At 38.1% G+C, this 16020-nt stretch overlaps 1 protein-coding gene across 9 annotated transcripts in view; it reads right to left on the bottom strand.

Moving 5' to 3' along the window:
- Positions 1-16020, bottom strand: part of DMD (dystrophin) — a 2178366-nt gene that overhangs the window by 1702881 nt on the left and 459465 nt on the right. For all 9 annotated transcript variants that reach the window (XM_037821041.1, XM_037821045.1, XM_037821047.1 and 6 more), the window contains one exon: positions 846-996. In XM_037821041.1, the coding sequence (XP_037676969.1) occupies positions 846-996 (151 nt within the window). The remainder of the gene's footprint in view (positions 1-845; positions 997-16020) is intronic.

Below are 16020 nucleotides of genomic sequence, written 5' to 3' on the forward strand. Positions count from 1 at the left end.
TCCAGGTAGCACAGACCCTGAGTAGAGTTGCTAGATAAAATACAGGATGTCTAGTTAAATTTGAATTTCATACTTATACTAAAACATTATTTGATATTTATCTGAAATTCAAATTTAACTATGGTTTAAGTAGGTATCTTGCATTTTTATTTGATAAATCTGGTAATCCTAACCCTGGGACAATGATGACAGCTCCTCTACATAGGTGTTTGTGGACTGGGCAAGGCCTTGTGCCTACACTCAAACTCAGAGCCAGTTTTAACATTTTACAGCATTAAAAAGAATCACTTTGAAAATTCAAGGTCAGGAATATTCTTGTGGAAATCCCAATCACAGAAACCAATGTTTTTTTGGAAACCAGGGAGCATAACTGAAAATGTACAAATAAACTGAAGAAAGATACAATAGAAGTATTAAAATTAATCGATGCTATATTTTATAGGAAAGCAATGTTACAGATGCTCATTTTTCATCAAGTTTGGCCTGATCCAAGACATTATCAATTGAAGGTAAAAATATATAAAAGAAAACTTGGTCTTATTATTTAAATTTATATTGCAGATGATACCCAAAGAGGCCCTCTTCTAGGAACCAAAATGGAAATAAATCACATACCTTTCATTGTTCTCTTCCAGGAATATATTTGTTATTTTTCTCAAATATGAAAAGCCTATTTTCATCGTATTTGAGAAAAAGATTGCCAAAAATAATTAGGTAAAAATTATTTTAAAACTAGTTCTGAATTAAAGCTTTCATTCTCTGCTATCCATAATCCATAACAAGTGTGTATGTGTTATACAGAGTTTGTTTTCTAGTAGAGAGCATGCAGCAGAAAATATACTCACCTTATGTTGTTGTACTTGGCATTTTAGGTCTTCAAGATCAGGACCAAGGGGTTCTTTCTCCATTTTCTTTGTTCTTTCTTCTGTTTTGGTTAGCCAGTCATTTAAATCTTTCAATTGCTGATTCTGGAGATCCATCAGAACTTTATGTAAACTGAAAATTTGAAAGAAGTATATTATTAATTTCTTCTATTAAAACAACTGTATTTACTATTATTAAACCCATAGCTATGTAAAAAACAGTTGACATAATTTGTGGCATTTATATTTTTTGACATCTTTTGGACACAAAGAAGGAAGGTAATCAGAGCCCACTCTCAATCACCTCTGAAGCTATTTCTCAGACATATTACAGTCCACACATCTCCATTTCATACAGCTAACTAAATGCTGACATGCTAAAATATGAGCCATCCTGGAGATCTGAGTCAGTAGTATACCTGTCCTTTGTCGGTACTTCCATTGTTTTTGTATTTGTGGTGGTTAAAGACGGCCACAACTTCTTTGCCACTCTTCCCATCAAGAGGTGGAGTCTATTTCCCATCCTCTCAAATATGGGATGGCCTTGTGATTTCTTTTGACAAGCAAAATGTGGCAGAAGTGGCACCATACCAGTTCCAACTGTAGGCTGTAGGAGGACTGATGACATTTGTATTCTCTCTTTCAAGCTTGATGCTGTATTTTATAGCTGCTATTGCTATAAGGAAGGCCAGGCTAGACTAATGAATGATTAGAGACTGTGTGGAGAATGGCCTGGAGGATGAAATACGATCTTGGAAGGTGAGCTTCCAGCTGAATGTAGCTCCATGAGTGACCCTAGCTATATTACCTGGAGCAGAAGAACAACCCAGCTGAGCCTGGCCCTAGTCCTGATTCACAGAATCATTATGAAATACAAGTCATTGTTTTAAACCATTAATTTTCAGGGCCATATCTTATGTAGAAATAATTAAGTGTAGTAGTAAATTTTCAAAGACAAAATAGTGGACTGGGTGATGGATTTAAAGTCCAAAGGCTAGGTACAGGCCAGCTATATGCCCTGGAAGCAAATTCTTTTGACTTCTAAACTACATTTCCAGCATAAGAGACATGGGATAATACTTTGCTTAACAATCACACAATTTTATGGTGAGGGTAAAATAAAAATTGAGGTTATTTCATCCATTAATTGAACAAAATTTTGAGACACAAATGAGAAGCATTAATACACATTTCAAGGTTAATACTCTTTATGAAAAGCATGTTTAAAGCATCTTAGAAAATCTAATATACCAAAAAACCAATATAGTGAACACTGATCTTATAATGCTAATAGAGAAGATATATTTTCAATTAGGGATTTATTATTCTGATTTATAAAGTGTTCACCAGAGATATCCTTTAATCAGCATATTTTAAAACACAAAATATACACATAAATGAGAGCATTTAAAATAATTTTGATAAGGCCATTTTTTTAAATTTTAACATTTTAGAGACCCAGTTCCTCTGAGGGACACTGCAATCAGAAGTCTATGAGAATGAGCTTTCATTTATCAAACAGAAAAAGCAGACATCTTTTTTTGTGAAACAATATAGATGAGGCATCCCTTTAAGTGGAAACAAAGACAGAAAGTTGCTAAGATTAAGCCTCTTAGACAATGAACACCAACCCAGCATTGCAAGGTATATAAATCTTTCACTTTATTGCTTCACTACATCCCTTCAGAACTGACCTGATAACAAGATTTCATGAGAATTGGCTACAGTATCATTCCTTGTGTTTGTTGTCTTTCCTGCCTGGGTTGTTATTACGTTAAGTTAAAAATCCCACATTTGAAAAACTGAAGAAAAAATCCCACATTATTACTTATAGGCGAAGAAATGTTTGAAGTCTAACACATATTTGTTAGATTACTAAGGGATTTTCTTTTTATATATGTCTTCATGTTTCAACAGATGTTTCATTCAACAAATATTTATTCAGTTCCATAGCTGTGCTGGAAATTCCAATCTGTTAGGAATGGACAAAAGAAAACACCTTACCCACATCTTCAGGTAGCTTAGAGACTATTAGAGAAAGAGATGCATCCACAATTACACAATGAGGAGAAAACCATTATAAATTAGAATGTATACACATTTCAGAGGGTGCATGGAAGGAGCCCAAGTTGAACTGGGATCGTTAGGAATGGTATCACAGAACACATAGCCTGAGAGTTGAGACTTGAGAAAATGATTCATGCACTTATTAAATACACAGTTATTGAGTACCTAGATATTAGGGTTGGAGAGGTGAACAGGACCCACACAGCTCTTACTGTCACAGCCCTAATATTCTGGGGGTGTGGGGGTAACATTGCTCATTAGGCCATTAGTCACTTGATTATAATTGCAGTCATGTAATGAAATGTGAGCAACTTCATTGAGTCAGTGAGGTAAGGAAAGGCTTCACTGAAGTACTATATTTGAAGAACTCTAAAGCTTGAAGTAAGAGGAAGTGGGTGAAGAAGGGCGTAAAAGCTTTCTAGGCAGAAGAAAACACCTGTGCAATGGCCCTGAGGCATCAAAGAGAACCAGAAAAGCCAGTGCAGCTTGATTGTATAAGGGGTGTAGACAGTTGCACAGGACCACAGCCTCACTACTCCCTGGGACCCAGGAGATTTCTTGAACTCTGCCTGAAAATCTGAAGTATGAACATGATATTTTTATTTTTGATAGTGGTTTCATCCTATAAACTGAGACTCAGGGGTTAACCAATAAGAACAGATGTCCTCATAAGTGCTTTGTCAGGTATTCCACCTTGTGTAGGTGGAATGTTGAAATGTCTGGGTGGGGGTTCTTCAGGGAGGGCCAAAGTGACTGGGTCATGGGTAGTGTACGGGGACAAGGAGCATGCAGCCTGTGCGGTTCACAATTTTAACCACTAGCACAGTCCTGTCAATGCTTCCTGGTCAAACAGAGTCCTGCTTTTCCTCTCTAGACCAGTGGCTGTCAAAGTGTGGTCCCTGGACCGACAGCATCAGCATTACCTGGGAACTAGTTATAAATAGAAATTCTCAGGTCCCACTCCAGACCTACTGAATCAGAAACTCTAGAGATAGGGCATATGAATCTGTGTTTTTAACAAGGCTTCAAGGTAATTGTGATGCACATTCAAGTTTGAAAATCACTGCTCTAAATAACTTTAATCTGCATCTACAACTCACCCAAACTCTGGTGAGACCAATGTATTATTAATATTGACATTACTAGAAGGGCAAGTGCCAATTCCCAGGCAGTTATTGGGAGTTATTTTACACTGAGACTATTCCATTCTCATCCTGCCTTCACCTCTACTTACAGAGAGTGTGAGCATTCCCTGCCTAACCTGAGGCTCCAGAAGGCAGGGATTTCACTGGTTTGAAACTTGAAATTAACCTCTGAGTATGTCTGAAAACAGAAGGATACAGTGGTGGTGGTCGCGGGACACCAATCGGCATGAAATATCCAAGCACTCATCACGCTGTGAGAACATTCTGAGAAGATATGTTTTACCCCTGTAAATGTTTGTTTTCCGTATCACAGGCCTTCACTAGAGATTGGCAAATAATCATCTGTCCAAATGTCTGATTTGGTCTAATATTAATTTAAAATAAATTGAATTTGTTGCCAATAGTTAAAAATCATGAGATATCACCTGTAAACTTCAAACTCGGCCAATCTTGAGAGCATAGAACATGACTTAGCAACACTAAACCTGCCTTCCCACATGGCAACAATTTGTAAAGGTGAATATTAATTGTATTTTATAGACCAAGCACGAGCTTTCCAGTTTGTCGTACTCCCCACCACTCTGTCTTCTTTTATACCCAGCTCACTTTACTCACTAATGTTATCTTTCTAGCTCCCATAAAGGGCATTTGGATTTGTGGCCCCAGGAACTCGATCAGTGATTCTCAAATACTAATCACCTAGGGATTCTTGTGCAAATTCAGATTCTGGGGTGGGATCTGAGAATGCGCATTTCTAACAAGCTTCCAGGTGAGGCCAATGCTGTTGGGCCATGGACCACATATTGAATAGCAAGATTCCAGGTGAGAAAATTGGATATTTGACAATCACTGTTAATCTTTTTAAGGAGTGTGTTTGCATGAGCATGAGATCCATTAGTTACGCCCTGCTCAAACTCAGAAGATTAAGGAGACATATTAATCTGAAACTGGCAGGAAAATATCAAAGAGAATCAGACTCAAGGTGCCCAAACCCTCCATTTTATTATTCCTTTAGACTTGGAGAGGGGATAGGACCACTGAAGCTGCTCTCCTTCATTGATCCCCATGATATCTGACAATGAATATGACACAACAGGGGAATGTGCTACTGCCAGTTATTGTGTCTAGTGCACAATTTATTTAACATGAGACTAACCCCCATAGGCATCAGACAGGATTTTCCTAAGGATGAAACTTCTGAGAGGACAATTGACTTGAGGATAAGACAACAAGTCTAGAAAATAGGCAGTGTCCATGTGGGCAAACCCTGTGAAGAGCTGAACTTTGTTTACTTTTTGTTTGGATAACAGGGATAATTATTTTTGGAATATAGGTACTACAATAATAAAGACCTAAAACCATAGACTTTATAAGCCCTAGGGGATTACAATTAAAATAGCCAGTACCAAGAAGGGTGAGCTTTCTAGAAAGACAGATCCTTAGTCCCAATTTCCTAGACTTCAAAATTATTAGCTTATATGCAATTCTCAAATAAGAAATACAACTAATGAGGGGAGGTAAAACATTATTATGCATGTCTAGATTAGAAACAAGCCACTAGCAATGTTCAATTAATAAGTTTTACAGGCAAAATACAATTCCATGTTTTAAGTTGGCAATAAAACCTATATAATTTGATTTAAGTGAGGGTTACCAGTAAAATTAGAGAAACTGAATTTTAATGTACTTTTTACTTTCAAATTCATTTCATTTAGTAATGAAAATCACACTGATGAAAACTAAAATTAATTTATTTACTTATTTAAACTGTTGACTTGAAACTCTCAGTAAAATTGTTTTAATGAATAGACTACATAAATTTGATTTTAGCTCAGGAATTATGTGCATGCAAATAGATGCTTCCAGAATGCTGACATATGCTTAAATATGCAGCTATTTTACCTCCCTTGTATGGATTTCTTTCATTTACTCTATTAAGAAAGTGATAAATCAAGGTGATGTTTAAATCAGGTTTGTTCATAATGCCTTAATATAAGAGGAGCTGCACATTAGAGTCATTGAAAGAAGTTTTAAAACTGACATCCCAGGTCTACATCCAAACAATTAAATCAGAATACTTTTTAAAAGTATTAGTATAGGTTAGAGTGAAATAGTGACACATCCCAAAGTAATCTGGGCAGAGAATAAAAAATATATTTACAGCCCCCCCCCCCACCCCGAGAAGCTGGGAGAAGGTGCAGAAGTGTTGGACTTCCTCACCTGGACTGGTGTTGATGTTGTCACAAACATTGGGACTGGTGGTTTGATGTGCCGAGCCCTCGATCGTGGGACTTGCCCTTATGAAGCTCATTACTGCAAAGGAGAGGCTAAACTTGCATATAATTGTGCCTAAGAGTCTCCCCCTGAGTACTTCTTTGTTGTTCAGATGTGGCCCTCTCTCTCTCTCTAACTGTGCCACCTCGGCAGGTGAACTCACTGCCCTCCCCCCTATATGGGACCCAACTCCCAGAGGTATAAATCTCCCTGGCAACACAGGATATGATTCCTGGGGATGAATCTGGACCCAGCATTGTGGGACTGAGAATATCTTCTTGACCAAAAGGGGGAAGCAAAATGAGATGAAATAATTTCAGTGGCTGAGAGATTTCAAATGGAGTCGAGAGGTCACTCTGGTGGACATTCTTATGCACTATATAGATAACACCTCTTAGGTTTTAATGTATTGGAATAGCTAGAAGTAAATACCTGAAACTACCAAACTCCAACCCAGTAGTCTGGACTCCTGAAGACGACTGCATAATAATGTAGATTACAAGGGGTGACAGTGTGATTGTGAAAACCTTGTGGATCACACTCCCTTTATCCAGTGTATGGATGGATGAGTAGAAAAACGGGGACAAAAACTAAATGACAAATAGGGTGGGATGGGGGGAATGGTTTGGGTGTTCTTTTTTCACTTTTATTTTTTATTCTTATTCTGATTCTTTCTGATGTAAGGAAAATATTCAGAAATAGATTGTGGTGATGAATGCATAACCACATGATCGTACTGTGAACAGTTGATTGTATACCATGGATGACTGTATAGTATGTGAATATATTTCAATAAAACTGAATTTGAAAAAAAAAGATAGTATACTTTGCAAGTCCTGTTCTGATAGAGGATTATAAAAAAAAAAAAAGTTCTCTAGCCAGGCGACGCTAGTGAATAGCACTCAGCCATAAGGTTTTTAAAACTTTTTATTGTAGTAACATATATACAACTCAAAATTTCCCATTTTGACCACTTTCAGGTGTACACTTCAGTGGTATTGATTGCATTCACAGTATGGTTCTACCATCACCAACACCCATTACCTAAATCTTTTCATTGCCTCAAAGAAAATCTCTGCACCTTTTAAGCAATAACACCCCAATCTCCTTAGCCCTTGGCCCCTAGTAACCTGTAATCTACTGTCACTAGGAATTTGCATATTCTAGGTGTTTCAGATAAGCAAGATGATATATTTATCTTTTTGGTTCTGCTTATTTCACTCAACATGCTGTCTTCAAGGTTTATCCAGGTTGTAGCATGTGTGAGAACCTCAATCCTTTTTTCAGCCCTTGGGTGCCCACAAGTGCCAAATGAGTAGCTGGGTCCAGGCAACATGGCCACATGAGGATTAACGAGAAACAGATGCATGGAGATAACATGGACACAGAGGGTTTATGCTGCATAAAAAAGACTTTGCCCAGGTATTTATAAACTAATACTATGCAAGCCATAAATGATCTAACCATTAAATAGTAATTTAACCTTGTACAACTTGGGGCTTTTAATTATCATCTCATTTATTAATTATAAGTTTTATTTATCATGACAGACAAAAGAGGTATCATTACAATTAATCCTACTGATGCAGGAACTGATATTGGCTCCAAGTTACAGATGGGAAAACAAAGCCTTTCCTTTGTAAAAATTCAAGCAAGAGGAGGTAGGAGGCTGGGAGCTTACGTAATGTAGCGCTAGGGCCTGCTTAACCATCCTGCTATAATGCCTGTACTAAGGTCACTTTTACTTTTTTTAGAGATTACTCTGTATCTATTCCTCATTTCATTTATGGCAGTGATGAAGATGGAGAAATAGAAGGAAGGGAAAGGTATTCTAGTTTGCTAATGCTGCCAGAATGCAAAACATCAGAAATGGATTGGCTTTTATAAAAGGGGGTTTATTTGGTTACACAGTTACAGTTTTAAGGCCATAAAGTGTCCAAGGTAACACATCAGCAATCGAGCACCTTCACTGGAGGATGGCCAATGGTGTCCGGAAAACCGCTGTTAGCTGGGAAGGCACTTGGCTGGCATCTGCTCCAAAGTTCTGGGTTCAAAATGGCTTTCTCTGAGGACGTTCCTCTCTAAGCTGCAGTTCCTCAAAAATGTCACTCTCGGTTGCTCTTGGGGCATTTTTCCTCTCTTAGCTTCTCCGGAGCAAGAGTCTGCTTTCAACAGCTGTCTTCCAACTATCTCTCATCTGCAGCTACTCTCTCAGCTTCTGTGCATTCTTCACAGTGTCCCTCTTGGCTGTAGCAAGCTCACTCCTTCTGTCTGAGCTTATATAGTGCTCCAGTAATTTAATTCAGACCTACCCTGAATGGGTGGGGCAACACCTCCATGGAAATTATCCATTTAGAGTCATCACCAACATCTCCATGGAAACACTCAAAGAATTACAATCTAATCAACACTGATATGTCTGCCCACACAAGATTACATCAAAGATAATGGCGTTTTGGGGGACATAATACATTCAAACCACCACCGAAGGTAATTTGGTGGGGTTTTAAAAAGAGATTGTCATTATTAGGTAATTTTACTATTTCTTGTCACCCAATGAAAATTACAGTTCTTACTGTTGAAACAGTTGTTCTTAGCATGAGTTGTTCTTACTTTAATTGTATGAACCACTATATCCTTTGAGAGACATTGTACCTCAAACATATGACAACATCATGAAAATGAATGGTCAGATATTTAAAACATTTAGTGTTTCATTAAATGTAGAAATAAGAAAATACAATATATTCTATGTCAGAAAAGAGCAAACATTGCTTTAAAATAGAAAAGCAATCTTGATTTTATTCTGTTTGTTAAAGAAGAGTTTCAGTAATGCATGGTTACGCATATGTAAAGACTTTTTGTTGACGGCAGTAATGAGTGTGCCATAAGAAGCACATTAGTATTTTTCAACTCCCTAGGCTTGTAACATTTATCAAAGCTCAATGAATGCCCTTGGAAATGAGTTTTAAGATCTAGAATCCAAATAAAAACAATGTCCAAAAATGTATAAGTCGTGCACTATCACTAGAGTGTCTGGCACACTACCTGGCATATACTGGACACACAATATATACTTCCTGAATGAATATGTGCTATAAGCTATCAATTAAGCATAAGAAGACAGCATAAAAATGCAAACACTTTCCCAATCAGAAATATCAGAATTAACACTATAAAAATGCCAATTTCCATTAAATCTGCTCTTATGGAGATAGTCTATTAATCTAATTTGAATCATTTTTTTTAGTTGCAACTTATAATGTTATCATTTTACCTTTTGCCAGCTCTGGGTGCACTGTTTCTTGAACATGCCAACTCCACACCTGCCTCATGAGCTTTTCCATTTGCTTGTTCCCTTTGCCTCAGCTATCTGCATTTCTTGTTCCCTCCCTTCATTTCAGTCTCTACTTGAATATTCCCTTCTCAGAGAGGCCTTCCCTGACCACACTCCATACAATAACACAAACTGTATTTCACTTGATCACTCTGTTCCCTGCCTTTTTCCTTCTTTATCATTTAATACCTCCTGACATGATAAACTTATTTTTTTCATTGTCTTTTACCTCTCACTAGAATACAAGCTCAATAAGAGAGGGAGTAAGTCTGTTTTGCTCACAGATATATCCACAGTATCTAAAACAATACCAAGTATATGGTAGATATTAATTATTAGACAGATGAATGAACAAAAAGACTTAATTTTCTAATACTAATCAATATTTCTTTGTGTAAAAGCATTGTTCCAAAAAATGCTACACTCCATTCTCACTTCCATGAATTCCTGAGATCTGGCTTTCTTGTTTAAAATTAAAACCATAAGTGTGCAAGACAGTTCTGCATTTTAAACATACATTCTTTCTGTTATTTACAAAAGAAAATCATGGCCATATCCATTAACAACTTGTCCAAAATGTGTTACTAATTGTGGCTTCTTAAGCTAATAATTAATTGCCAATACTGGTATATTGTCTCTAATATATATCATTGTATCTATACCTTGTCATCCCATTAATCACCTGTGGGAGGTGACATCAACATTTGAGGACTGAATGGGACAACACCAACACTATTTTGGGAGCTTCTAAGAAAGTCGTTAAAAATGCTTGACTAGATCGAGAACTAAGATGGCAGCTAGCTGAGACAGGGCGAAAAAAACGCCTCTGTGAAAAACACTAGCTAAAAACCAGAAAGTGACCTAGAATACCGGTAACAGTGATGCACCAGCTGGACAAGGGCTCCTAGCTCCAGAGGGGTCATATACTTGGTGAAACCGGGAGTCAGCATTCTGAAACAAGTGAGTAAGCTGGCTGGAAGACCCGCAGCTGCGCGGCGGGCTGGGGAAGCCAGGGTTCAGAGTATGGAGACCAGCTGGCTCTTCTAAAAAAAAAAAAAAAAAGAGCGGCTCCAGTAGCAATTGTGGGAACCACGCAGTAAAACACAGCAAGAGGGGGCTGGGCTGGCCTCTTGCTGTCTGGCCGGGAAGATAGCCCGCAGCAGATACCCTTGGGTTCAGGGGAACGGAGGGGAGAGCCGGAAGCAGAAAGAAACCCCGTGGCTAGCAGCTAGCCCCCGGAGGGCTGGATAAACTCCTGCCCAGGGCCGTGCCCACAGCCCAGAGCCCCGCCAGTTGTCCCGGAGCTGGGAAGGAGGAACGGTGCGAGGAGGAGGGGGCTGAGGCACCCCGCTCGGCCATTTTTGCTTCAGACGGGGAGTGCGCCGCCACACGGCCCGGCGGCCCAGGGCTTCCCTTGTGGGACGGCGCGCACTGATGACGTAGCACAGCCTTCCCTTGGCTGAGCTACTGGAGGAGCGCGGCTGGGAGGGAGGATCCGCTTGGAGAACCCAGGGATGCTACACCAAGTCTGGTGGTTTATGGATCAGCGAGAGAGAGAGGCTGGGGCTGAATTGAAATGAAGTCTTAGACTTTTGCGGCGGCCTTGAATCTCCGGGATCCTGGGGGATTTGAACATTAGAACTGCTCTTCCTCCCTGGCTACCTGTACACACCCCCCACATTCAGGGTGGACAGCTCCAGCAACACACCCAAACTGAGTTCTCCAACTGAACCCACAAGAATCATTTCCCCACGCAAAGCGGAAAAAAGGTTGAGAACTGACTCGAGGGATATAGGTGACTCACAGACACCATCTGCTGGTTAGTTAGAGAACGTGTACATCACCAAACTGTGTTCCTGAAAAATTAGATCGATATCCCTTTTTCTTTACAACTTGAAAGAACCCTATCAAGCAAAACAAATGCCAAGAGGCCAAAAACAACAGAAAATCTTAATGCATATGATAAAACCAGAAGATATGGAGAATCCAAATCCAAACACACAAACCAAAATACCGGAAGATACAGTATACCTCGCAAAATTAATCAAAGCTCTACAATCGAGGAACGAAAACATGGCAAAGGATTTAAAGGACATCAAGAAGACCATGGCCCAGGATATAAGCTACATAAAGAAGACCCTAGAAGAGCATAAAGAAGACATTGCAAGAGTAAATAAAAAAATAGAAGATCTTATGGAAATAAAAGAAACTGTTAGCCAAATTAAAAAGACTCTGGATATTCACAATACAAGACTAGAGGAAGCCGAAAAACATCTCAGTGTCCTAGAAGCCCACAGAACAGAAAATGAAAGAACAAAAGAAAGAATGGAGAAAAAAATCAAAAAAATCGAAATGGATCTCAGGGAAACAATAGATAAAATAAAACGTCCAAACTTAAGACTCATTGGTGTCCCAGAAGGGGAAGAGAAGGGTAAAGGTCTAGAAAGAGTATTCAAAGAAATTGTTGGGGAAAACTTCCCCAACCTTCTACACAATATAAATACACAAAGCATAAATGCCCAGTGAACTCCAAATAGAATAAATCCAAATAAAACCATTCCGAGACATATTCTGATCAGATTGTCAAATACTGAAGAGAAGGAGCAAGTTCTGAAAGCAGCAAGAGAAAAGCAATTCACCACATACAAAGGAAACAACATAAGATTAAGTAGTGACTACTCAGCAGCAACCATGGAGGCGAGAAGGCAGTGGCATGACATATTTAAAACTCTGAGAGAGAAAAATTTCCAAACAAGAATACTTTATCCAGCAAAACTCTCCTTCAAATTTGAGGGAGAGCTTAAATTTTTCACAGACAAACAAATGCTGAGAGACTTTGCCAATGAAAGACCTGCCCTACTTCAGATTCTGAGGGGAGCCCTGCTGGAGGAGAGACAGGGAAAGGAGAAAGAGATATAGAGAATTTTAACAGACATATATATAGTACCTTACATCCCAAATCACCAGGAAACTCACTTTTCTCTAGTGATCACAGATCTTTCTCGAGAAGGGACCATAAGCTGGGACATAAAACAAGCCTCAAGAAATTAAAAAAAAAAAAACATTGAATATACTCAAAGCATATTCTCCAACCACAATGGAATACAAATAGAAGTCAATAATTTTTGAACTGTAATTCCACTAGTCACTTCCTACATGATATAAAATACATAAACTCTAAGGACAAATCAGTGGTTTTGAACTCAATGTAAAATATGTAATTTTAGACAAGTATATAAAGGTGGGGGAATGAAGGAGTATAGGAACATAGTTTATGTGTCCTATTGAAGTGAAGGTGGTATCAAAGAAAAACAAGATTGATATGGATTTAAGAGGTTAATTTTAAGCCCCACAGTAAACAAAAAGAAATTATCAGAGAATATAGCCATAGAGATGAAAAGTAGAGTTTGGGTTAAGAGAAATGGGGGAAGGGGCAATGGGGAGTTAAGAAATGAGGGTGGAGTTGCTGTTTGAGGTGAAGGGAAATTTCTAGTAATGGATGGTGGGAAAGAGCATTACAACATTCTAAACGTGATTAATCCCACTAATGAAAGGCTACGGAGGGAGTGGAATGGGAAGATTTAGGCTGTATATATGTTTCCACAACTGAAAAACAAAAAAAAAACAGTCAGTCTAACTACATGACAACTGAATACTAAGGATGAACTTGGATGGGACAGGAGGATAGAGGACAGGTGGCTCAAAGGGACACAGTCGAGACATAAGGAAAAGGAAATACAGAATGTAAGCTTTGTACCATTGTTGAATCTATTGTACTTCTTAGCTGCGCTTAATGGGATTGCATGAAAGAATGTTCTTGTTCATGGGAAGTGTATACGTGAATTATAGTGAATGCTCAAGGATGTGTGCAGCTAACTCTCATATGTTCAGATGACAGAGCAATAGATGATGGATGATAGGGAGGGAGGGAGGGAGGGAGGGAAAGAAATAGCAATGTGACAGCAAGTTAAAGTTGGTAGATTGAGCTACCGGGGGAGGGGGGGTCAGGGTATGATGGAATTCTGTGTATGGGGCTAGTATTGTTTTTGCACCTGTTCATATAACTTTGAATTTATTTCAAAATAAAAAAAAAATCCTAAAAAAAAAAAATGCTTGACTAACCTTATTTGACTGAAAAATAGGGACAGAAGATATTTAAACTAGAGTTCTACAAAGAAGGAGTAGGGATTTTTCTATTTTATAATTGTTTCATCTAGATCAGCGCTTCTTAAACTTTAATGCCCAAAGGAATCACCGGGGATCTTGCTAAATTGCAGATTCCAATTCTGTATATTAGAATGAGGTCTGATATTCTGCATATTTAGCAAGCTCTTAGGTAACGCTCATGCTGGTGGTACAAGGAAGACCAAGGATCTATCACTTTAACATTACTGGAAGCAGTAGAAAATGAATGAATTTATCAAACCATGATGTAAAACAAGGAGGAGCTTGAGATTGTGCATCTTTAGAATGCTCATTGTAAACAGATCCATTTCAAAGACTGGAACTATCTAAAGAATTCAGTTCATTTGTTCACCAATCCATTCATATATTTACATATGCAAAATGTTTGTCACTTCACTTGGGAGGAAACAACACGCCCATTTCTTTCAGCCACTCCTTTGCTCTATCAACTCTTATACATATTACCTCATTCCAAGATTGGAACAGACTTTTGAAAAAAAAAAAAGAAAGGAAAAACAATGAGGCAGATTTGTTGGACATATTTTTCTCTTCATTCAAAGTGTTGATGGTGATTCACAATTATTTCCATGTTATGGCTTGTGTTTTCACCCAGATACTATTCATAGCTCTCCTCCTTCTGCTGTCATCCAGAACATAACTTCACTTGGCCTCCTTACTCATTTGCTTTCATCTTTTTCCCTTACCAACACAAAGGTTTTAGATTCCCCCTGCATATCCTAACTACAATTATCAGAGAAGTTGATGGAACTTGCTGTGCTGATCCTTATGAGTCCTTGTAGAAATGTCAGTAAATCTCTTTTGCTCTCTGCAGGTTGCATTTTTCAATCAAATTAATTAGTTTATTCATGGAGAAGAAAATTTTCAGTTGTCCCTATGCCAGTTGTCTTCTTATACTTCCACAGTTGGAAGTTTTGTCTTCTTTCCTCCCCCTCACCTCCCACCACCCCAAGGGTATTCCACATCATAAAACAAAACAAACCAAAAAAGAAAAAAATCATGTAGCCTACTCTTCTTAAGGCTTCTAACTCAAGCATGTCAGCAGATATTGTCTTGGTTTAATTATTTTCATTATGAAATCAGTGGCAGTCAGTTCTCTCATTTAGTTCAGATATACATTGCTAAAGATTTGTAATTGATCAATATCAGCATGGTGGTGTCAAAACAAGTTTGTGGCTAGAGATGTCTTAGTAAACCTTTATTGCATTAGCTGTCATTTTATCATCAATTCATATCCATGAAGGTAACAGAACTGGAGACAGCAGAAATCAGAAAGGGCAGAACCAAATGAGAACTGGGGTAGAAAGGAGGAAGAAAGGAGGGAAAAGCATTAGCATGTTTATTTTTTCTACTGACATTTCCTTGTAAACATATTTTGAATGCTTCATTTGTGAAATAATATCTTCAAATAGAATTTTAAACAGCTATCTCATGTTCCCCTACTCTCACAGAAAACACCCACATATTTCTCTTTTGAAGAATAATAAGCGAGCCAATTAGAACAAACCAGAGGCAAGAGTGAAAGAGCAAGGTTAAAATATTTAATCCGTGGCCAGTCATCCTGTTTATAATGATAATCATTCTCATCTTATTTATAATAATAATCATTCTTTACACTTCCTAATAATTTTGCATTAACAAACTATGTTTTCCTATCTTGTCTCACAATTACATTTGAGAAGTGTGCCAGACATGTGTAATTGTTGCTATCTTATAAATTGGCAAACTGAGGGTCACTGAGGAAGAGTATGTTGCTCCAGTTCCCAGAAATGGGTGTTTAAGAAAGTATGACCTATGCCTCAGGCAAATTAGGAGTAAATATTGGGGAAGGAGAATATGAGAGCATCTTGTTACCACTATCATTCTGCAATTTCCTGTTTTGTTTGATAATTACTCATGATTTGTAGGATAAATAGCTTGTCCTAGATGCAACCTGCATAAAGGTAGGGTCTTTATGGATGAGGCAATGATGACTAATTCCAAAGCAAAAAGCATCTTGACTTTTAAAAAGGTGAAAAGGAATTAATGAATAAATACAACAGAAATGGTTTATAGATTAATGACTGGACTAAAATAAGATACTATGTCTTTGTATTATCATAACTACCACCTGATATAAGATACCTAGCAT

The sequence above is a fragment of the Choloepus didactylus genome, chromosome X (genome assembly GCF_015220235.1).
Source record: "Choloepus didactylus isolate mChoDid1 chromosome X, mChoDid1.pri, whole genome shotgun sequence".
Lineage (NCBI taxonomy): Eukaryota > Metazoa > Chordata > Mammalia > Pilosa > Megalonychidae > Choloepus > Choloepus didactylus.